This window comes from Malurus melanocephalus, unplaced genomic scaffold (assembly GCF_030028575.1).
Source record: "Malurus melanocephalus ecotype Western Australia unplaced genomic scaffold, MMel_1.1 scaffold_27, whole genome shotgun sequence".
In the NCBI taxonomy this organism is placed as follows: Eukaryota; Metazoa; Chordata; class Aves; order Passeriformes; family Maluridae; genus Malurus; species Malurus melanocephalus.
The window spans coordinates 1,013,389-1,038,129 of record NW_026623259.1 but is presented as its reverse complement, the minus strand read 5'-3'; the positions used below and the strand labels follow the sequence as shown (position 1 = coordinate 1,038,129).

Genomic DNA, 24,741 nt, shown 5'->3' with positions numbered 1-24,741 from the left:
CTATGATTAAACCTTTATAGTCAAAATTAGCTTCAGTATTAACTGGAAGGGACTCCTCCTGAGTCCAATCCAGCATGGTAAATTCTGTGTTTCTGTTGGTTTTATTGTTACTTCATGGAAATGTTARTAAATTATTTAAGTCCTCCTCTACATTTTCAAAATAATATTATAATCCACCGTTTTTATTTTTACCTCCCCTCAGAATCCTGTAATAACAAGTATATCCCCCACCTATGGCCCCAAATCTGGAGGAACATTGCTAACTGTAGCTGGAAAATACCTAAACAGTGGGAAATCCATGAGGATTTTTGTTGGTGAGCAACCATGCACTTTGAAAAGGTAATGTACTTACTAAAAAACAATGCCTTTAATGTTGAAATGTCTTGATTAAAAGCCTTAGAGTTAAAAAAAACAAACTCAAAATTTTGCTTTCCTCTCCCTGAGTCACTTATTCAGGAATTTATACTGCAATAAGCCTTGAGTTCTGGATTATATACTGACTTTAGGATATCTGTAAGATTTCTAGAAGGGCCTAAATTCCCTGGAACACTTGGCTATTCTGTAATGTCTTCATTAACCTCATTAAAAGGTTGACAGAGACGTATCTAATCAGTTTCTAATGGACAAGAAACTGCTTATTTCCCATCATATTTGTCACCATGATTCCCACACACTCAGCCCTCTCTCTTACATTAGCAAAAGCTGCTGTTCATGCAGCAGCTGCCAGTGAATGCAGGTTACCATTTCCTACTGCCTTTTTTGGTGGAAACCTGGCCAGTGGGATAATTTCTATCCCATGCAGAGGAGCAGCTATTTCTGCACTGCTGTCAGTGAACAAAACAGAGGCAGCATCAGTTTGGGACTTCTGGTACTTATAAAATTGGTTTGAGGTTTAAGCCTCAATTTCTTGTGGCTCTGTATTGGATTCAGTAGGAACTCAGTCACGAATCTTTGATGTGCTCGGTGTGGAAATGCCTTCAAACACAGCTGTATATAAATATTAAATACCAAGCACAGATTCTTCCCTATGGGCAGRCAAGAATTCTGAATTCAGTAGTCATTCTACCATGGCACAAATCCTACTTGGTTCTGTATTTAGGTACAGCAGGGTGGTTCCAGAATCGTCACCTCTGCGCACAAGGGCACAATCTGGCCCGCTGTGTTCCAGAAACAGGATATCCAGCAATTCCTCTGAAACTGGAGCATCATCTAGTGATTATGGAGAGTCATAGTGGTGAAACTTCACACTTGTGGAGAATGTGGGGGAGCAGTAGCCTATTAGTTAACCTCAGTGTCAGGAGAGATGAATTTTATTCTTTACTGCTAAATAATTTATTATATGCTCTTGATCATATCAGCTAAGTCTGACTAAATCAAGAAAAGGATTTAGATACTCAAATCTGATCACGAAAAAGTTCTTCAGCACTTTCTATTCCATAATATTTATTGGTGTCTTTGTCTCAACTGGTCAACAAATGGACAAATACAGAAACCTTTTGGGAATGATTCATTTGAGGCATCTAATGTTGGGGTGGGATGGCAGCCGGCTCAGATGCAGTTGTTGGTCAGGTGGACCTCTAGGTATTGAGCAACAGCTGAGATTTCCCCAGTAAGCATCTCCAGCACCCTCTCCCTCACTAGCCAAGCTGTCTGGAGACTCCTATGCAAGTCTCAACCAATTTCTCGGGGAGGTGTTTCTTTACCTAAGCAGGCAGCTTGCCCCAGTTCTAAAGGTTTTTTTTCCTTTAAAAGATGTTAAAAATCTTCCAGATACATATGAATTAGTCACTATCCCTTTCGGTGAACCTCACCTTKGTGGAAAGCTTCATAAGATGCAGCAAATGTCCCTTTTGTTTCATTTGGGACCATCTCTTATATTCTATGAGAACAACCTTACTTGGATAACCCCTGGATGTGCTTGGGCCCAAATCACTGAAACCAGCTGGCAGAGTTACATTTGCTTCTCCTGTCAGTTGCCACCCTTGTCCCTGATGTGCCCTGCTCCCTGTGGCCACATTTCATGTGCTTCAAACTTCAGGATCCTTCACCCCTCTTCTCCCCACTCACCCACTGAGCTCARTGCAGGAGGAAGAGGATTTCCACAGCTGAGCATGATAGCAAGGGGAAGGATGAATAACCCAGATACTGATGTGCTAAAATCAGCCAGCACTTCCTGAATTTTTACCTTCTTCTTTCTCTCTGCCTGCCCCTCAGCATCTGGTACAACCCCCAGCAGGACCTTTGCTTGAGATTTTTAGCACAGACCAAGTCCTATGGATTTGAAAGAGGCATTATCCCTCGGTAATAGCAGATCAAGTTATTCTCCTTGAACCTGGAGTGTGCTGTTGTTTTCCAGGCTGGAAGCTGCCTTTGCAGGATTCAGGGGTCCATGGGGTTGTCACCAGTGCTGGGGTAGCACCTTCCATCAGGCAGTGTGCAGGTCAACTGGATTAAGATGAATCTTGAGTCTAAGCAGTGCTGTTGCAAYTTCTACCTCATGTCATGCTTACTTGTTGCAATGTGATTATCCGACAGGAAAATCAATGACATTTTTTTTGCAAAAAGATCCTTAGGCAATGTTGGGGCTCAGTAAAGGACAGTGTTTTAAACCAAGTGCATGTTTTATAATGGTGACAAGCAATCCTTTTTCAGTCCTCCCAGCATATCGGCAAGCACTGTGGAGTGCTACACTCCAGCACAGCAAATTCCCCAGGAATATCGTGTGAGAATGGAAATTGATGAAGCTATTCGAGACACAAGCAGCCATTTCACATACAGAGAAGACCCCGTTGTTTTAAAAATTCATCCAGCTAAATCTTTTCTTAGGTGAGTAAAATTTTTTTAGCGAAATAAGAAAAGCAACAAATGAGCAAAGAATGGCTGTGCTGCTCAGCAATCTATCAAAAGAAATTGCGTTTTTATCTTTATCTGCCATGCCAATTGTTTCTATTATGGAGCAGTTGCAGAGGGCAGATCATTTCCTTTCAGAGGTGAAGGAGAAGGGGGAAGGGTGCCTCTTTTATGTGATTTCACTCCTGGCTGCTGCTGAGCCTACCTGTGATGTCCTGCTGAGATACCCACTGCACTGCTAAGTGTGTCTCCTATACTGTGTCTGGACATTACACTGATTACTGAGGAAAATCATTTAATGTGACAAGTCTGTGGGCTCAGGAGAGCAAATGGATTTTAAAACAGTCTAAATCCAGTGCTATATAAATATTATGAATATATATGTACGGTAGTACGTGTGTGTTTTCAAGTGACATATTTATGGTCTCAGTAGCTCTAATGCAAGCCATCTGCTTTTGCCAAAAAAAGTCAGCAGTAAAACAGRCACCTTTTTCAGCACCACTGAAAGCAATAGGTGAAATAAGTTAGTTAGCAAATGCTAAGTACAAAGATGTGAACTCTTTTAAAATGCACATGTTTGTTTTATACCCTGGCTTATCACAGCTTTAAAAAACATTTTTCTTTATTTGATTAGTTGYTACAGTAAAGGTAAAATTATTTCCCAGAAAAATAATCTCACTGCTATGTATTTGCATTCACCCAATATGTCCCTAATTCTGGTTTTCTGTTATTATTTACTCTAAAATATAATTTGGAATTAACATTACATTATCACAGCAGTTATTTATCCTACTCATCTTTTTTTCTTTTCCTTTTTCTGTAAATTTTCCTAGTGGTGGAAGTACAATCACAGCTCAGGGAATCAACTTGAACTCAGTGTGCTTTCCTCAGATGGTGATTACTGTACCTAAACTGGGAATGAACTTCTCTGTGGTGAGTCAGTATTAGAGAAGACAATCTGTTTTATCATTGCATCTTGGGTGGTGAATGGTTATGAATTTTCAGTCAAAATACTTTGACTTTTGCCTTGAAACTTTGGAGCTTCCACKGACATTTTGGTGTTTTCTGTTTAGACTATTTTCTTTGTACAGGCAAAATTCAAAACAAATTTAAAGTTAAGCTGAAGATAAAACAACAGTTTCCAAGGAATCTTTTCCAAAGAAATAAGGCTATTACAATATCTGATAATAAGATTTTTGTRTTTCAATTTAACAATACAAATTCAGTGACTAAACACAGAGCAACGCAATACAGATATGTCAGATTACATGACAAGTTCAAGCACTGCTGTGATATTCGAGTGGTGACTGTGGATATCTGTCAAAGAAAGAGGAAGAGTAAATGTATAAAATCAAAAGTAATTATTATTTTTAAGAATTTTTAATTGCCAAAATCCCTGCGAGGGAAACCTTTCCTAACTTTGATAAGTTCAGCAACTAAGTTTTAAGATGGGTTTGGGCTCTTGCAGTTGGGTACCTGTGCTTAAACAGCATGACAGTCAGAGATCTGAGTCTTCTTTTTTTTTGTTCCTGAGTTGGCACTACAGAGTGTCTAAATCTAAACACAGTTATGACCATGTGATCTGCTTTAATTCTTATAAGGCAAAGATGGCATTTGCTGTSTAGTTGTACTGAAACTGCTTTCTGTAAGCTTTTGTCTACACATTTGAGTTGTATCTACAACATTTTCTTATCCTGTAAGGTGTGTTTAGTCTGACTGAAGCTAAATCGACCTACACTCATTATGACATGCTACTTACTGTTCRTATTCTAAGGTTATTTCTAATGATCATCATACACTATTTCCTGAATTGCATTTTAAGTATTAGACCCAGGTTTGCTCAATGCATTTTAAATGGTATGTCTGCAAATTTGCAGTCTTTTATAGCTTCAAGGTCATCATATTCTTCATGATCCTAATTTGTATAATATTATGAGTGTCGGGACCTGAATTTCCACAGCATGTAGTCGTGGCTTGTAATTTAATAGGCTCCGATTTTAATCTAAAAATCAATTCCTTTGCAATGAAACACAGTGTTAAGTGTTATCAAAAAGTCACTTTACCCATCACTTGGAAAATAAAACCTTTCTGTGAAATCAACCAAACTTAAAATTTATTCAGTTTTTTTATTGGGGCATGATTATTTCTAAGCACAAAGGAAAAGATMATTGCTGAAATTAGGTCTTGAGATTTTGCTTTGTGTGATTTGAGCAGTCTTTTGGGTTTTTTTTTTGTTTTTTGGACTAAAGATCATTCATTCATTTGCTTTCTGTGTTCCCCTGCGGGAATATGCAATATTGCTTCTTTCCAGGCCCTGATACTGCATACTTCCTCAAATATTTGGGACTTCTTAGAATCTGAACAGATTTGAAAGAGCTGAACTTTTAAATAGTTAAATCCACTGTCCAAAACTTTCTGGCAACTCCAACCAAAAAACACCATAGAATTTACCCTCTCCTCCAAATATTGGGGAGCAACCTTGCCTTTGAGCAGTGGTTTGCTTTTATCCTGCCTTTTAACCTGCTATTGAAAAAAGACATGGCCTTAGTCAGAATTTTCTCCTTTATTCTTTTTCTTTTCATATCTTGCAGTGTGTGACATTTGCCAACAAACAAATCTTCTACCACTGCTGATCTCTAAGAAATTGCCCCAGTGTGAGCAGCTCTACATAAATTCATTCTCCCTGCACAAAAGGTGGAATATAACCTCAAATGGATTATAATCTAGAGTGTTTTATAGTTTGACACTGCCCAAGCAATATTTTTGCTCTGTTGAAGTTAAAGGCTTCCTTCTGGCACTCAGTCACCTTCCCTGCCTCTATGGCAGTGCTTTTTTCCTGCCACTATTCTGTACTTTAAGCACATTTCTAAAGGAAGAATATTAATTCTCATGTAGAAAGGGAAGATTTATAAGYGGCAAAACAAGATTGCACTGTGAAACTCAGGAAATTTCTGGTGGAGAATGCCTGTGACTGTAGTCTTACCCATTCTGCACTGGAAGTTCTGGGCTCTCTGCATGAGGGATATAACATTTCATCCAATCATTGCAAAAAKAAACAACAGTGAGGAACTATTTCCAGCAGGGATCCAGATCAACTATCCCCTTTGTAAAGGAGAAGATAGGTTGTTGTCCTGAAAAGACCCAAAAATGTTCAGGAAGTGCTGTAGCTGAGGTTATGTCTTTTTGCTTCCTTAGTTTGGGAGAGGATAGCTAAATGAGTCATTTTTTAAATTACTATTTAATCTCTTTTTCTTTTCAGTTTTCTCTCACTAGCCTCCTCCAAGAAGCTGCTTTTGTCAGCATTCAGAAACTCTGGCTCTTGGGAAAACCAAAGCCAGCACTGAAACACATCCCAAAGCATCAAAGGAAAGTACAGCTGGGAGGGACCACGAAACCTAGCCTGGCCACTTCCCTGGGCCAGGAGCAAATGTATGCAGACCACTGCCTGACAGATATTTGTTTAGGYAGTTATTAAAGCTCCTTGTGAAAGAAATTTCACAATCTTGCTTAAACAAGCTTTAGAGAGAGCTGCTCTACCTGCTTACCTAGTGGTTTGGAAAGACTTCTTTATAATAATTAACCCAAATTCTGTGGCTAATTACCTATCTTGTTGTTTAACCCTCTGTGGATACAAGCAACAGATTATCAGTCTCCCTGCTAATTTTATATATTTGCACGACATTATGATTAAACATTTCCCTTTTCCAGTTAAAACAACCAAACTGCTCCAAATTCTCCTGATAAATGTAATTTCCTAGAGTGGAATGGTGTTTGATCAGGAACCTGTGCTGTAAGTGGTGCTAGATGATTCATCTGCTTCTGAAGCACATGGGAATAATATTTTCTCTTTGAAAGCCTGTATTTTTCATTAATTCTCCCACAGTGAACAAGTGGTCATTTGGGGAGCCTTAGTTGTGGCATTTTTAATATTCCATCTATTATCTAATTTGGATRTATATTCCCAGGGCTTAATCTCTTTTAACAATGAATGTCCCAAGATATGCAAGGCTGTGAAACTAAGGAGAAACATTTTTTAATACGTGACCTTCAACAACTGACCCYGTAGCTATGCAAGATCTTCTTTTTCCACAGACTTTTAATTATCTCTTCAGTAAGTAGTCTTCTGAATGATCTTCAGCATTTTGTAATTTCTCCCTGCTAGGTGCCATTTCCTGCTGTTTTACAGGAGAATTTTAAAATACTCTAAAGTTCTTTTAATGTTTACAAGTCTGTAYGTAATCCATACTCATATTCATCCAGATGCCTCGAATTCAGTAGTGAATGTCTACCTTAGATGTATTAAATAAWGATAAAACAAATTCCCTGTAAAGTGTGGGTAATGAGTGTGATTATTGATGATATTCATGACTCCCTATGAGAAGACACCCCGGCTTGGATCCTCTGTCTTTCTGGACTCCATGGCATAAAGCTGCCCCAGAAGCCCAGTGAAGAGTTTCCCCCACAAAGGGGAATATTTGTCTTTCTTTCTGTGCCAAATCTGTATCTTTCCTGCTGAGGAAAGAGTGCAGCAGGGGATGTCAGGAAAAAGCCCCTGAGTGAAATCACCAGGGTGCCAGGAATGTAGAGCTACAAGGCACATTGACCACCCCAAGCCCAGGGAGGAATTTGGATTTTCAGTCCATGTTGGTCATGTTGTACAAAGGGCTGGCTCTCAGAGARGTTTTACTGCACCTTCTGGTTCGATGATCTGGTGGACTGGAAGTATCATCTCCCATGCCTTCATCCAAGAAGGCAAGTAAAACAAAAATGCTACCAATCCATCAGGATCATTCATTATACTACATGAAATGGCAGCAAAAGCCATTGAATTTTCTAAAAAAAMCTCAGGAGACAGTGTTTGAGTGTCACTGCTTTGCGCAGAAGAGTCTTCTGAAAGGGCTTCTCTTCAAGCTGGACCTGTATTTTCTTCTCTTTCTATTGAGAAATCATCCTTTGGCAAAGATGACTGGAGAGTCTCCAGGTCTGTCTTTAACTTCATTCATCTTTCATTCTTCACTGGAACTCCAAAAGTTTACTTTTCATGAAAGAACAAATTGGCCCTTTTCTCCTTTCTGACAGCTGCAGATCCTGTAATACACATCCAACTGCCCCTCTCTAATCTGGGTCAGCTGCTGGGAGACCTCTGGAACTCAGAGATCCTCCCTCATACTTTTCCTGTTGTTCTTTCAGAGGAAAAAATTGAATTGGGCACTGAAGTTCAGGTTCTGTAGGTCAGGTTTGAATTAATTGCCTCAAGGGTTGTGTTTTACAAATGAAACAAGAATACATACCTTAAGTGATGAGTCATATGCATTGTGCAATGGATTATTATTCCCTTTGGGGTATAGAATTTACTTATGCTTGTGAAATGCTCCATAATTTATTTTTTTTCTTCCTCGTTGTCTTCAGATGTAGATTATAATCACAAGAAAAATGTAGGCTTAGCTTTTAAAGTGAATATACTTTAAAACCTAATTAAATGAAAGTTAAAGGTGCTGGGTGATAGGCAGTATCTTAATTGAGAAGGCAATAGATTGAATTAGGGTTTTTTTCTTAGAGATCCTCAATCCAATATTTCTTGAAAACTAAACCGTCATATTCTTCAATTGCTAAAATCAATTTCAAGGTAAAAATGTCATGTCAAATCATGTACCAATAAGGGCATTGCAAATGAGATTTTTCTTGACCTTACCAATCAGTCACATTGCATCTCCTCCAAAGAGTATTATTAGATTTTTATCATTTTCTGAAAGCTTCTGCTTCAGAGACCAGCCTGATAAAGTAAAGTGTCTGATTCTAATAGATAGCCACAAACAAAGTTATGAATACCACTGGTATTCATTTAAGGGACATCACTACTCTACAGTAGATAAAGAGTCTAATGAATTTACATTAATCAAATAAATATAATGATTACTTGGGACATACTTGGGTTTATAATTACATATATATTGGTCATCCTTTTTAGGAATCGACACAATATGATAGATATCTTAATGAATATTCATATATCATGGAAAAGTATGGCTTGATCATCCATTGTAACAATGATGMATCTTATTATTTCCATACTAATTCAAATAAACTTCTAGATCCATGTGATAAAAGAAAGCCTGAGATACAGTCAGTGGGGTATAACAAGGTATTCCAAAGAACAATCTGATACTGTAGGCAAATGGAACAAAATTCTGCCTTGTGTCCCAGTTTACCTTGTTTACATAGTGGTTACAAAAATATTTCTGAATTTCTGCTGGGAATGTAAATGGGCTGTTAGATACACAGGTGCAAGTCCCATTAGCATCATGAACAGCTCCACCAAGTTATTTAACCGAGTGTCGAACTCACAGCTCACAGATATTTAAGGGCTCTGAAACTGTAATACTCAGAACACTGAAAATGTTTCCCTTGGCAGATTCAAGATTTCACAATATTATTCACAGAGACATGAATTGCTGTGGTGATAAAATAAAAAACCCTGATTTGTTAGATAGCTAATTTAATCCCAGTTTTCAGGCCAATGGGGGCATATAGCTAATACAGCCTCAGTAATTATGCCACTGATTTGAAACAGCAAAATTACATTGCATTAATTTAAATTGATTTCACAGCTTCTTCAGGCAGCATTTGATAATGAGAACCAATTTAATTTGAAAAACAAACCAGAAAAATATATATATTGGCCTTCTCTGGATGCACAAAGGTATTCAACAGTATTGTTGATCTTCCAAGGAAATATTTTGTAGAATAAATGTAAGATTTATGAGGACTAGGAGCTTAGCCCATTCTTACTGGAACACATGTCAGACATGCTATTTCATTTTTTTTCTAAAAAGAAAAAATTTAATCTGCTCTCAGGGCACAGTTCACAGGGGACTACTTACAGAAGGTTTGTACAKTTGGAAGAAAAATACTTCTGTGGAACTGAAGCAGCTTTGTTTATGCCAGAAGTTCTTCAACCATATCCTTGGTAGGCAGCATAAAAGGAGGCACAGAGAAGGAAGGACATGATGCCATCACAAACAAGCCACCCCTGCAGTTTGTGTGGGGCAGCCCAGCGCCCACTGTGCCTCCACCAGTGCTCGTAGATGTGTTGTTGGCATTAGAAACAGAGTAGTCCTGCAGAAACCTTCAAGGTCCAGAGAAAGCTGACTCTTCTGTTAATCTAATTAAAGCTGTTGTCTAAAGTGGGTCAGGTGAAATTAGGTGAGCTGTTGTCCCTCTGTCAACTGCAAAGGCAGTTTAGATGATTTTGTACAGAATCACATCCCCATGGCACAAAGCATCCTCTGGAAGGTCTTCTGATCATGGGGTGCAGCAGCAGCTTTCCCCCAGAGCAGGCCATCCTGAGGAATAGTGGCAGAGTGAGGGACAAGCGTGGCTTCATKCCTGTTGTCAGGCAGCTCCTGCACTGCAGTGAGGGTCAAGCATCTCCTCCCTGCTGCTCCGAGATACAGTGCMAAGCAGGTCCCACAGTGAACACGCTCAGCAGGGACTTGCATGACTGCACYTAGGCACCAAGTGCCACACATCTGGGGCCTAACATACACATTTTTAGAAAGAAGATGCACTTTTGCTGAGCTTTTGTGGCCCAGAATCCGCCCAGAATCCGGCTTTGATTCTAAAGCCCTTTCTTACAGTGTCCATAGTGCCTTTCTGGAAACAAAGCAACTTAGCTACACTGTGGGTGAGCAGTGCTTTATTTCTGTTTTCCATTGCTCCAGTTAGCTTTGTTGGCTTTTACCTTGTCCTCTGGTCCCTTACTATGGATTTGGTAGTGAAAAAGAAAGAGAAATTCATGTGGCAGTCACTGTGACAGGCTGGGTAAGCTGAACTAKGGCTGCTCAGTACATCAGGCTAGCCTGTTGATGGTCCTTGGCTTTGGAAATAATTTTCCATTAATTATCTGCAAAATATTTACTTTAAAAGTGCTGTGAACAATAAGGCCAGGAAGCTTGTTTACTTGAACATTTCCTCAACAAGAGTGCAAACACCATTGACATGAAGTTTTTATGCTTCTCTCCCAGCTCTACATAAACGCTGTGTAGCACTGATCAGGATTTTGCTTTGGTTAAAGAAGAACAAGAGCCCTGGTGTTTATTTTTTCAATATATATGCATTGTTAAAGAAAGTTGCGTTAATCAGTGACTTCCTATGCAYGTACATACTGCAATTACCTCTCTTTTTTTCTTACAGGCATGTACTCACCGCTCTAGCTCAGAGATAATCTGCTGTACAACACCTTCACTGAAAGCTTTCAATCTCCAACCACCCTTTGTAACCAAAGTGTTCTTTATTTTTGATGGTGTCAGCTCCCTGTACTTTGATTTTGATTACGTAAATAATCCTGTATTTAAGCATTTTGAAAAGCCAGTGTTCATCTCAAGAGGCAACCAAAATGTTCTGGAAATTAAGGTAAGAAATGCTGAAATAAGTTTTTCAATTATTTGCAAGTGCACATCAGCAGCACAGAGTGGAACAGACATTTTGATGAAACAAAGGAAGCCCCAAGGAAGTGAGGGCAGAGGGAGTACTGTGTTCAGTACTGCATTCACCCAAGCCCAGTTGTCACAGCTTAAAAGATGCAGAGCTGAAAACAAAGATATGTGTACCAGGGTGGCTGTTGGCATCAGGTGAAGTGGGAGAGGAGCTTTCCTTGTCCTCATGGGAGGACCCCACTGCCTCAGCTTCTGATTGCAATAAGCTGCATCACCAGTTCAGGATTAAACATGGYCAGCAGCTCAGAAGCTGAAGTATGTGATCTGCACACGAGCCCTGGCTCTTACTGTCGTGGGTTTGTGTCCTTCCTCACAAGAGATGTGGTCTGGCTTCTTTGGTTCTCTTGAGCTGAGGAGAACTCTGGCATGTGCACAAAGTCACTCATGAGGATCAGTCACTGCTGTAGCCTAAATATTTATGGATCCATGAAAAATGCAAAGTTGATGCTGAATGCCTCTTCAAGGAGCACTGAGAATAGCCTACATAGCACTGAGAAACATCTCTCAGGAATCCAGGGCCCCCACTGGCACAGGTTGCTCTCTATGACAGTGCTGCGCTGAAAGTTCAACCCATTTTGCAAGAGTCCAATTTCTTGAAATCTAGTTTTTTTCAGAGTATTAAATAGAAAAGGTATAAATATAGGTATTTCTAGTTTATAATGAATGCTTATGAAAATTAATTGCTATTTATATGTTATTTGCATACACATCTATAATTCATACAAAATATAATTGGTAAAAATGTTTTGTGGAAGGCAATCAGTCTTAATGCTTGGGTCATCTCTTTATGACATGCCTGCATAGCTCTGTAAGCCAAAACTTCTCCCCCATCACAATGAGGAAATATTGAAGCCTTAAGGTCTTTGACTCCAAGATGGTCCAGTGGGCCAATTTCTGGGCTGCAAGACATCAGAAGGATTTCTTCAGAGTTCCTGTAGCCATGCTGAGTTCCAKTCAAACTTTGAATATTAATCCATCTCTGCTAAGTGTTTTGGGCAAACATCAAAGAATAATTGGTCTGATTTTAACTTTTTCACATGGCTATTTCTACTAGGAGCTCTTGGCCATACAATCACTCCTTCCTGAATTGCAGAGAAATTCTCTTGTTCAGTTATGGAGAAATGCTAGAAAGAGTTCTGGTGTGCGGGTCAGCAGGGATCTGGGAATATATAGCTGCTGCATGGCTCAGTGCCTCTGTGCAATGACAGCAGTGTGTTCCAGTGTTTTCCAGGTCATGCATATCAACCAGTTGGAAACAGGACTAATTTGAGAAGAATCTCAGAATAATGTAGATTGGAAGGAACCTCTGGAGGTCTTCATAGTCTAACCCCACTGCTCAAAACAGGGCTATATCAAAAATTAGGTCAGGTTRCCTATGGCTTTGTGTAAATGAGTTTTGAAAATCTCCAAGAATGGAGATTCTACAGCTTTAAAAAACTCAAGCTCCACTACCCTTGCATTGCGTGTCCTATGCTTGAGCTCCTCTCCTAGCTCAGTGGTCCTTTTCCGTACTTCTTCCAGTTTGTCAGTGTCTCTCTTTTTCTGTGGGGCTCGCAGTTCTCAAGGTGTGGCTTCACAAGTGCTGACCAGAGCAAAACAATCACCCTCRATCTACTGGCTTTGCTCCTGCTAAAATGTGTGCTGAGCCTTCATCACCACAGTGGCATCCTGCTGCCCCATTTCACATTATGGTCCAGAATATCAGTCATTTTCCTAAGTTTGGTGGCATCCAAAAGCTCAAAGGCAGTGCATCCTATCCCTTTGTCCAAGTTTTCAATAAACATTTTAAGCAGCATTGATCCCACTATGAGCTGTTGACAAATGCCACTTATTTTCTAAGATTTCATCTGTGTCCACTGAGATTTTCACTCATGTTATAGACCATCCATCCAGTCCATAACATCCTAATATTTTTTATTAGTAYGAGAGATTATGTCACAAAACTTGCTAAAACCAAGGTCCACTTGTCCAGTGCTCTCCTTTCATCTACWGAGTCAGTCCTGTCTGCACAAAAAGTGGTCAGGCAAAAAACAGTCTTGGGAAACCTGTGCCAGCTGTTTCCAATTGTGTTCTTGTCCTTCCTCTGCCTGGAAGGGCTTCCATGAAGACTTGTTCCATAATCTTCACAGAGACTGAGAGTCAAAAAGTATTTGGCTTTTTTAACTCTCCACTTTGTTTTCTCTTTTATTCTCCCTCAAGAAGTCTCTGATGCTGTTCATTGCTGGGGGAAAAACCWTTTAGATAAGAAAGGCTGACTGAGGACTGTCTTAGTGACAACTGATTAAAGTCACAATTTTGTAGTATTGACCTATAGTGATGGCACCCAAGGCAGTTGTCTCCCTAAGCCTAAAGTCCTGGTTATTTCCTGACAACCAGTTGGAGAATTGCATTGGTGAAAGCTGGTCTCCTAGAACGAAGCATGAACAGGCACCAATTTAACATCTTCCTCTAAATAGAATTAGTTATAGTGGGGAGCTTCTATCAAAAYAGTGAGGCAACTTTCATAAATTATAGTCAGGAGCCAAAAGAGCATTRCAAGCCATATTGGCAACACTTTTCCTTCACCCCATACCCACATTCAAAAATACACACACAAGTTTACATGCCTCATGATCATATTTTGTGCAGTAATTAAGCAAGCTCAGCATGAAATTAAATGGCAGCTTGCTTCAGTGAACAGTCTGTTCTACCAAACCAAAGTTCTTTTATCTCTTTCTTAATTAGTTTCAGAGGGGCGGAGGGAGCTTTTATCACAAGTTTTTCAATCTAACTAATCTAGTGTGACATATTTGGCTTTCWTCAAATGACAGTGGGTACTGACTGAAATGTTCTGTTTGGTTTCCCCTGATGACCACAAGATGTTTTTGTGAGAAGATGTTATACACAAGAAAACATTAGGTTTTCTATTTAAAACGCAGGACACTGTGTGCCACAAATGCCAATCCTCCTTATCTTCGGTGCCAGCTCTCACCATCCCACATCACCGCCCTCCTCTGCCAAGTACACGGCTCTTTGGAGTGTCTTGGTGCCCACCATGCCCCACTMAGAGGGGTCATGACAGAGTGGTTGAGACACCTTTCTGCTTCAACACCATGGAGACACCACTTCAGAAGTGCTCCCATATCCTGCCAACATGGAAAGCTGTCAGGGCAGGAGAATTTCTGTTGTTTCACTGCTCAGTCTGCTAAAGAGGACCACTTGCTGTCCACTKGCTGCCTCCCATAGAAGCCACTGATCCAGACCTGCAGGCTGGGCTGCACTGGACAGCCCAGTGCATCCCAGCTGTGAAAAAAATCCRAAGAAACCAACAAGTAAATAAGAAAAGCATCTTTCCTCAGTTAGCCCCCTGGCCTGGCCTGTTCTGGGGTTGTGATTGAGCACTAAGCTGGTGCAGGGACTCTGCATTATTCCAGAAGAGGCTTAGGCATGGGCCACCAGTCACTAAAGTGGATTTATAAATATAAATATAAATATAGATCTTTCACTAAAGAAGTACATAGCACGTTGTAATTCAATGTGTAACAACTGRCATGCTACACAGCACATCTGAGATCTTGGCTATGCTCTGGCACTTAAAACTCAGAGTAGGACAAGACTTACTAAATTGGCTACTCTATTCTTAAGCAAATGTGTGCAACRCATTCTTTATGAAACAATCTTAAGGAAATCTTCTTGTCTATTTATAGGTCACTCCAGTGACARTCTTCTTCCACATTGCATAGGAGATTGTTACTCTTGATACCTGGTCCAATGCAATATGGAAATGGTATTTTTGAGCAAGCTGAAGGAGAACCTCTGCAGCTGCAGTAATTCCTCATTCTTCCCAAGTCAACCTGCTCACTCTGCTTAGGAACCTCAAAAATRCTTCTGACACCAATCTCAATTTTTCCACACCTTAATTTGCAGTTCTTCTGTTGCTTYTAAACTTTTAGACAAGTTATTCCCATCTCTCTAAAATTGTGGGGTGGCTGTGCTATCAGATTGAGTTGCAACAGCTACCCAGCACACTAATGAACTTCTCCAGCTTGCTTTCAAGGGCACTTCACCAAGAWGCGGGTAATACACATTTGAAAAGAGGAAATATTTTTTCTCAGTTCTCACAAGRGCCTGTTTCCTCCTTTTCTTAAAATGATGGACAGAGAAGAGGAAAACCACTGCTGAAAGAGTTTTGAAACTCTTAGTATATTTAGTATCATAGTGAATATATTTGAAACTATAATATATTAATGKTAACATAATGGTCATGGTAGTAAGTAAAAGCTACCATCTTCATAACTGGGTAAAGACCACCTTAGTAAACATCAGTATGATTTCTTTTTCCATATCAGTTTTGGTGGAGAAAAAAAATCTGGGCTTTGGTGTAGAAGAAGACACCACTCAAACACAGTCTCCAGGATAAAATATTTATCCYGAAGATGGAAAAATTAAATTCAAGTCTTTTGACTACGTCATTTAGAGGAAAGATCTGAATGTGAATGGCTCACAATCTTCCACRAGTTTCCATATTAATAAGCAATAAGCATTCATATGCTCCCTGGCCCAGGAATATTTTCTTACTTAACACCAAACAGAATGGCTCCAACTAGACAGAAGATAGAGTGCAAAATGTACTCTTATGGCCAGCTATAAAAAAAGCATTTTCCTGGGGTGTGGCTTTGCCTTCAAAATAGGACATTAAACTGCTCTGCTATATGTTTATTACAATTTTCCCAGGGTTCAGACTCATTCTGCAGCAGATCTAAAACATATGCCAAAGTAAGATTATTTTTTGCCCTTCAGAATGGGATTCTTGTTTCCTTTCCAATATACAAGGCTTCATAGCGGTGTCAGCTGGGATGCCTTCCTCCCTTCTCATGGAAAACTCCCAGATTCAGCCCATATAAATAGCCTGTATTAGTCCCATACTCCCTTCTCCCCTTCTAATCCTGCTTAAGATGCCTCTTCTTTCATCCTGAGCTGGGCTGTGCATTGGATAGGGCAGCTTCTTCAATAGAGATGCACTCCTGAGCAAAAAGATCTTAAACTTGGCCTTTGGMTTCTGCTATCACAATAACAGAAGGAATCAGTTTTCATCCAAGTCTGGGATCTAAGAGCAGATTTACTTAGCATGGAGTGCACTTTTCATGCTCTCACCTTTACCTAGGTTTTTGCCTTTTTGGTCTGTGAAACGTGATTTTAAGTCTTGTGTATTATTATAATTAATTACTYCTTTTTGAAAGCTTCACTTCTGCAACCGTAGCCATTTGCAAAACAAAATGTTTGAGATGCCTTTTGCTTGTGGATAATATAATGCCAGTTTTGTGTAAACAACATCATTACATAATGCATCCTTTCTTGCACACATTATGCAAAAATCTAAACAGGACTAGCAGGATTAATCCCTCAGACATTTAGATTTTTAGAAGTCTGTGTGAGCTGTATGAGTTAGTGACAGCAGATTTTATCTGTAAATTTTACCCTCCTACAGTGGCCTGTCTGTTCAAGTCCCTCTTACATGAAAAACCTTTATACATGCATATTGACGGCATAGTGTAAATTCATTTTTAAATTAGTYTTTTATTTCACAATTTATTTTCCATTAAAAACATTTTCCAGGCTTGTAACAGCTTAAACTTTATGAGATGGTTATATAATGTGAATTGATTTTTTTTTTCCAAGGGAAATTATATTGATTCAGAAGCTGTTAAAGGCGAGGTGCTAAAAGTTGGAAATAAAAGCTGCGAAAACCTTCTCCTGCAGTCAGAATCAATCCTGTGTACGGTTCCCAGCGATCTCCTGAAATCCAACAGTGAGCTAAATATAGAGGTGAGGCAACTACACCACACATGAGATATTAATGCCATTTTTATTATCATTCACACTGTCACTATTGAACCAATAAACTTTAAGCCTAAATAAMATTTTAGCCTAAGCTTGTGCTTACAGAGATATCTCTATCCCTGTTTGTTTGGGATGGAAATTCAAATAATATCAACTATTTTAAAATAAATATTATCGTCATTGTYGTTTTTACCTGTTTGCACAGAGACTTTCTGGAGCCTTAGGCACAATGTAGGACCTGAACTTAACACATAAATTAAATTATAGTTATTAATCCTAACACAAGAGGAAACGTGGGGGAAAATGAGAAGCTACAACAAAGTAGTTGTAGTTTGAAACTCACAAGACCTTTTTTCAACATAAAATTCTGCTCCAGTCAAGATCAGATCCTTCCTGAAAGATTTTTTTTTTTGTCCGCATTTCGCATTTCATAATTTCATGTCAATTGTTTTTGTAAGAAGAAGACACTTAGGACAAATATTTGAGTCATTTCTTTAAAGGTGGTCTCACTAGAGTCATTCAGTGTGCTACTGCAAATTTAAATTTTAGACATACTGATTTATAGAACAAGACCTAAATCTTTCAATACATTTGTATTTTTTAAACATAAAAAAAAACCTGCACTCTGATTCACTGAAGACAGTGGGACTTTGCTGGTCAGGTAAGTGTGGTTAGGATCAAAGTCTATGTAAGCTCTTTGAAGCAGGGACATCTATTTTTTCTATGTCTTTGTGGCATTCATCCAGGATCCTGGGCTGTGAATGATATTTCTATGTGCTACTGTAATCTAAGTAARTAGTAATAATTAATTTTACTTATTAGTATGGTAACTAGTAATTTATTTTAATATTAATTTTTTAAGCAAGTATAAAAGTAAGTATTAAATTCCTTGGGTACATCAGGAAAACTATAAAATTAGATGCAGCTCTCTTTTTGGTGTATATTTCCCAGACTTCTAAGTACCTGGTTTCATACTTGTGTACAGGTTGCATATATTTTGTATTTTTACATATGCAAGMAGGAGTGACACTGCATTCAATTAGTTCTACTATGTGATATTTTCTTAACCTCTAAGACACAGATTTTTGTGACATGTTTCATGCCTAGAAAAGAACAAAACATAAAYGGGTTAAATAAGGTTTCTGCTTGTTTACTGGCAAGAAGACTCAGAAATTGTAGTCTGCCCAGCGAAGAAGAAAATTTGCTCTTTTGACGGGCAAATCCATCATTACAGTACCCAGAGGGATGAATTCCACCGGAGGAAGAGAAAAGATGGCCAAATGCATTCCAACTGACTGAGCTAGTGCTGTGTGACCTAAAACAGTTTTTCCCTGTTAGCTGCTTGGTGTTTGGTTGTTGATTTTTGGGTTGGATTTTTTTGTTTTGTTTTGTTTCTTTAAACTGTCAACAAGCTAGAAGCTGGCAAGGGACAGGCTCACATGACCTTGGGAACTAAAATTCAAGCAGGCTGTCAACAAGAGAGTGAGTTTGATGTTACAGCATATTTATGCCAAAAGAATGAATATTAAAGACAGTTGGGCTATCTTTTTCAGTGTAAATTTCAGCCCRTATATCCATAGGCCAATTCCATGCACCATTTGAATAAAAGTATGAATTTAACACTTTGAATTAACATCTGGTGGGACCCTGTTATCCAGAGTGCATGTGAGTGCATTCCATGTGTGTGATGTATCCAGTACAGATCTGTGTCACTACCAGAGCTCTTAAAGGTGAGTCATAAACATGTAGATCTGTTTTTGTGTACACCAATATAACAATTTCTCCACTCCCAGTGTCTTATTGCAGTGCAGCATCCCAGAATCAAGATTTAATACATATGGGACATATCAGCTTATACTTTGGTACTAATAATCTAGTTCTTACTTGTCTTTAGAAATCATTACACTTTTTTTTTCTTGTTATTTCAGTGGAAGCAAGAAGTTTTGTCAACAGTTATCGGAAAAGTGCTGATCCGGCAAGATCAGAATTTCACGGGACTAATTGCTGGAGTTCTTTCAACATCAGTCTTAATTTTTATCTTTTTGGTATTTTTCCTCTGGAGAAGGAAGAAGAAACAAATTAAAGGTCCATCATAGTCAATCTCATCAAATGATTCCATTATTGTATCTTAGATTTTAAAAACTAACATAATTTTATGCTTCGCTTAACTGCCATGCACTGCCCTGTTGTAACTTGTCAGCAGAGGTTTCACAATCAAGTCCCGATGTTTATTTGCATTTCAGTGCTTGGCAAGAGCCTGAGGTGGGTGAAGGGCCACATTATGCCTTAAGCAGAAGGATTTCRGAGGAACTCTAAGCTATTAGGAAAACTTAGTAACTTCTATTCCCCAATCAGCTTTGGAAGGGGACATGCATGGAATCATGAGTACTTCAGCTTCATCCCTTTGCTTTGCATTCCTCCAGGCTGTGCCTGAGCTGTGCAAGACACTGAGTGCTGCACTCTTCTGGTCTCTTGTTCCCCCAAATCAGGAATTGGTCAGGCTCTGGTTCCTCTCTGTCCCCTGTGCCTGGGTTTCCTTCAGTGGGAGTGGCCACACTGGGTAAGGTGGGGCGAGGAGGAGTGGAACTAGTGTATGACCAAGTCTTGTCCTGGTGCAGTATCACTGTCACAACATGAAGCTGGCCCTAGAATCTTCAAAATTGTCTTTGATCTTCCAGTATGGCCAAGAGTGGGTGTTCAACACAAGATTTTTTTGCTCTGTACAAGTAGTTCGAGTCCCATATGTCTGCCACAGCAACAACCTGACCCTCTTTCCAGCAGAGCAGAACATCTAAATTTAAATAAATAGATAAATTAACATTGGCACACTGAAAACATAGGATTTTCTAATATTATTTCTTTCTCCTCCTCCTTCAGATCTGGGAAGTGACCTAGTGCGGTACGATGGCAGAGTGCACACTCCTCACCTGGACAGGCTGGTGAGCGCAAGGAGTGTGAGTCCTACAACAGAAATGGTTTCAAGTGAATCTGTAGACTACAGATCAACTTTTCTAGAAGGTACGCTYCTGTTAGGAATCTGTATGGAGGATATTTTATACATCTTGATTTTCATATGTCTTCAGATGATAGCTATTTTGATCAGTATCCCAATTTCAATTTCTCACCTGATTTGTCTGTGTCTGCCTTTTTGGGACTCTCATGTGTTCATAGTCTTGTTATTTTAACTGAGCTTCTCAGGTGATCCCCAAGATTAAGGTGCAAAGGATTTTTACTTGTACTCAGGTTGGAGGAATAAATAAAATACTATTACTAAAAACTCTGTATAAGTATGCTCTACAATTTATTAGGAGTTAGTATATATAGTGATTCTGTGTTTTCATGGGATCCATCACACCATGTGATGTGCAAATCCACTCTGAAAAAACTGATTTTAAGGATAAGATCAAGTGGCTGTAGGTCTGGTGTGTCTCAGTGACTTCCTACAGTTACCATAAAGCAGTTCYTGTGGCCCAATATGGGACATGGTGTTTTGTAAACTGATATTCTTTAGTCTGTTAATGCCCCTCYTGTAAAATGGGACATGGTATAATGCAGAAATATTAATTTTTAAAATGAAACTAAAAGGATATGAAGACTGTGACAAAYTGACCATGTGTGCCATGATGGCTGTCTCAGGGAAGAATAATCATGTGCCAAATACAATTTTTGTGCTGATTTTAAATTGGGTATTCTTCAGAAGATCTGCTTACAGAGCAGATTAAGTCTGCTACATTTAGAATTTAGGCTGAACACCTCCTTTAACACATGTGGAGACCATTTTCCATGATTACCATTAAAGAGTCTTTATCCATTAGGAGTTACCACATTATGGTGTGTAAGATATCACAGATGTTTGTTCATCTTTGTATAGACAGTGTCTTGTACTATTTCAGGTGCTGCCATATACATCACAATAGAAGTCACTCCAAATCCTTATTCCACCTTTGCAAGCCCCAGAGCTATTTGAGAGACAAGCCTGTTCCYAGCTTTCCGTATCATTCTTTAATTGCTGCCACCAGCTCATACAGGAAGTTTCTTGATTGAAAAATTTCCAAAGGGAAAGGAAAGCTTGTGCTACRGGTTAGAAGGGAAAGTGGTACATGAGATAAAACTATGCAGAGATCCCTGGTGGAAGATAAATCCACAGTGGTCCTGAGGCCATTGTGTACTGGCAAAGCACAGTGGGGAGTACATCCAAGAAGGGGATGTGTTCACCTAATGTTCCTGTAGCAATGTTTATGTCARTACTATCAAAGAATAAAATAAAAGAAACATGCAGGTTTACATTTAGCAGCAAGCATTTAGCAAAAATTATTTTGCAGCCATGGCTAGATTATTTTACTGTGATTATTAAATAGATATTTGCCCTTAGTGACAAATAAACCCTTGTAAGGGTAGAAGATGGTACTTTTGCTCCTAGATAAAATAACAGAGTTTTTCTCAGCACCCAGAGTGGTAAAAGTGCTTTATAAAGATTTCATAAGTTTTATACAGAAATAAATAAAGCATATCTTTAGAGCATCTTTTACTTGTTGTAATAAAATACTGWTAATTTCTGTTTATATATTTTTTCCCCTTTTTTTTGTTTTTGATCCTGGATTAAATTCAGCTCATCAGCTCCACTGAAATTGTTCCAGACTGAAATTGGAGTAAATTAAACATAGTTCTTTCATTCAATTACACAAAATAATAGGAAAAAAGGTTTTAAACAAAASCAATTGGAAATACCTGAACAACATGCTGCTGCWRMAAAAARATCACAAATAGATACTCCTGAATTTACTGAAACATTTTCATTTCTGCTACATCAGATGGCTCATGTTATTTTCATGAGTAGTACCAACTGTATTATCTTCAGCAGTTACAGGAAATGAATCACCTCTAGGCATTTCCCTGGTTGAATATTTACCATTGGATAAATATAGCTAGTCACCAGCACTTTGGAAACCTTCATGAAATGTGAAGTTCCCTACCAAATTAGAGCATGACAATAATAATAGGTTTCATGTTTTTAATTGTTCACTACCTCCTCCCCCCATATTGCTGTCRTTTTTCTGGCTTACTCTTGTTACTCCCAGTTACTAGAAATGCTATAACCTCTATTTGGCAAGAAGTGACAAGGCTTCATTCCATCCCCTCAAAAAAAGTGGAAGTTTTGCCATTTACTTTCATAAAAGTAGAGCTGAGACAAGCATAAGTTTCTAGTGACATGGTTTTCCTGGAGTTTGGCAGATTACCAATGCATATTTTCATTTTCCCTTTGTGACCAAAACTTCCACAAAGCCAAGCCRCTTCCAAACTGATAAAATCAAACCTTGCTTACCAATGCAATAAAACTCTTCATTTTTCAAGGAGAAGTTTGAAAGGATTATAACTGTTTCTCTTCATCTTGCAGATCAGTTTCCAAGCATGTCTCAGAACGGATCATGCACACCTGCCCAATATCCTCACACTGACCTCTCCCCGATTCTGTCTAGTGGAGACTCAGATTTAGCCAGTCCACTTCTCCAAACTAATGTCCACATTGACATCAGTGCCTTAAATCCTGACCTGGTCAAAGAGGTGCAGCATGTGGTTATTGGTGCCGACAGTCTGATTGTGCACTTCAGCGAAGTTATAGGAAGAGGTGAGTACTGCAACTCTTACACWGTGAACTGCTCGTCTGTTTGCAGACCCATTTGTTACAAACCATTCTGATTAAGGTATCTACAAAGAGATTGTTTCAAGCTTTTTRCCTCTTATAATTGCATCTCATGCACTGAATCAAAGGGGGGAACAAAGGGGGTCTCCTTTGAAGTCAGATGGAAGTACTGTGCGTTTGATCAGCTGGAGAAGACAACGTCAGGAGGAAGCAGTCTGTCAACTWATGAGGCTCTTTTGAACACAGGGACTTGCTGGTTCCCCACCAGCTGCCTCACTGTCACCCTTTTCCGGGCTACAGAATGCTCAGCCAGYGCTCCTGATCCATGAGGCTGTGGTGCAGGAGTGACTCTGCCACGGGATATTATGTGAAACCTAAGGCCCACACCCCAATGGCAGGGGATGCCGAAGCAGGGGCACAAGTGACCTTAAACTTGGAGCCTGTTATCTGCCAGGATTGCTTCATGACACAGGAGACCCCTGCAGTCATTAGTGCCTTCAGTAAAAGTCCCCATGGCCAGGTGAAATGCCTGCACCCCTTTTCCCTCCACAAGTTTCCCCCAGCTCTGAGGAATCTGCTGCTTGTTTCCTCCCAGCAAATGCTCTTCATTCCACCTCATTCCTCTCTCATGCCAGCTGCAGAAATATGTAGCTCCTGATTCACTTCCCCTTAGTTTTGTCCCTGATTTAGAAAATCTCCTATTTTTCTAAATTTCTCTCATCACTTCCTATTCCTCTACATTTTTGTAAGCAAGTTCCCTTCACCTTTCATAGTCCAATCCAGTATTTCTGTTAGGGACATTTATTGAACTCTGTATGATTGAGTACCTATTAGTAACCAAAGTACAAACTGGTTTTTCAGAATTTCTACAGATCATGCATGACAGGTCTCTTGTTGAGCATAAGAATACTGATAAAAAATTGGCTATAAGTTATATTCTTAATGCCTCTTCTGCAGGAAAAGAGCCACAAATCAAACAAACAGTCAGTGTGTTTCTCTTCTATGTATTACACTTCATCATCCCCAAAGCAAGGGTGGGCCTTTTTCTTTTCTTTTTTGTTTTGGAAAATGACAAGTAATTTCCCATTTTTTAAATGTTGGAAAATATCTGGAATGACACCAAGACAATTAACCATTTTATCCTTTATTACTAGGAATGGGCCAAACCCCAAAATATTTTAGACACACCCAATCCAAGCTTTAGGAGTTGTGCCCAGGCTCCAAGCAATCTGTGGTCTGATGGGATTTTAGTTGCTTTTATAAAACAAACTTTGGATTAATTTTACCTCAAGCCAAAAGCAAAGCCAACTGAGCTCTGACCAGAGCTTATGACTGGAACGTAGTAGAATTAATCAGATAGTCTTGTTCTCTGTAGAATTCACACTTAGGAAAATAAATATTTTGCTTTCTAACTGCAAATATTAGTATTTTAAAAGTGTCCAGTAAACAGTTCATCTGTGGAAGAAAGCCACAACTGCATGTACATAATTTCATTTGGAATAATTAATGTGTGAGCCTGGACCTCAAACTTCACTGCTTCCCAAACTGGTCAACCAGACTTCTCATAGTAGGTTTTGGTAGACTACACCATTTGCTTGGCCCAGGAAAGCACAGGATTTCTGTCCCTGTCCCTGACAGTTCATTTCACTGCTTAGACCATGAGAAAGAAGGCAAATTTTGCTCATCATCTCGTGGAGATATTTTATACTTGGAACTAGTCCATAGAAAAAACTGCCAAGTGGTGTCATCAGTCTGCGAGCAGCAGAGCAACTCCCAAACCATCCACGGCCAACACATCACTTTTAACATTCAACATTTTCCATAGAATAACAAGACCTTTGAGACTGTGAGCCCAGAGTGGCTGTCCTTTCCACTGAAGATGCATCAAGTTTGTACAGCCCAGTGGACAACAGGGCAAGAGCTTGCAGGTCACTG

At 39.2% G+C, this 24,741-nt stretch overlaps 1 protein-coding gene across 2 annotated transcripts in view; it reads left to right on the top strand.

Annotated features, from left to right (window-relative positions):
• Positions 1-24,741, top strand: part of MET (MET proto-oncogene, receptor tyrosine kinase) — an 86,455-nt gene that overhangs the window by 53,251 nt on the left and 8,463 nt on the right. For both annotated transcript variants that reach the window (XM_057390483.1, XM_057390484.1), the window contains exons 8-15: positions 203-339; positions 2,653-2,826; positions 3,684-3,783; positions 11,044-11,262; positions 17,004-17,150; positions 19,094-19,250; positions 20,043-20,183; positions 22,561-22,791. In XM_057390483.1, the coding sequence (XP_057246466.1) occupies positions 203-339; positions 2,653-2,826; positions 3,684-3,783; positions 11,044-11,262; positions 17,004-17,150; positions 19,094-19,250; positions 20,043-20,183; positions 22,561-22,791 (1,306 nt within the window). The remainder of the gene's footprint in view (positions 1-202; positions 340-2,652; positions 2,827-3,683; positions 3,784-11,043; positions 11,263-17,003; positions 17,151-19,093; positions 19,251-20,042; positions 20,184-22,560; positions 22,792-24,741) is intronic.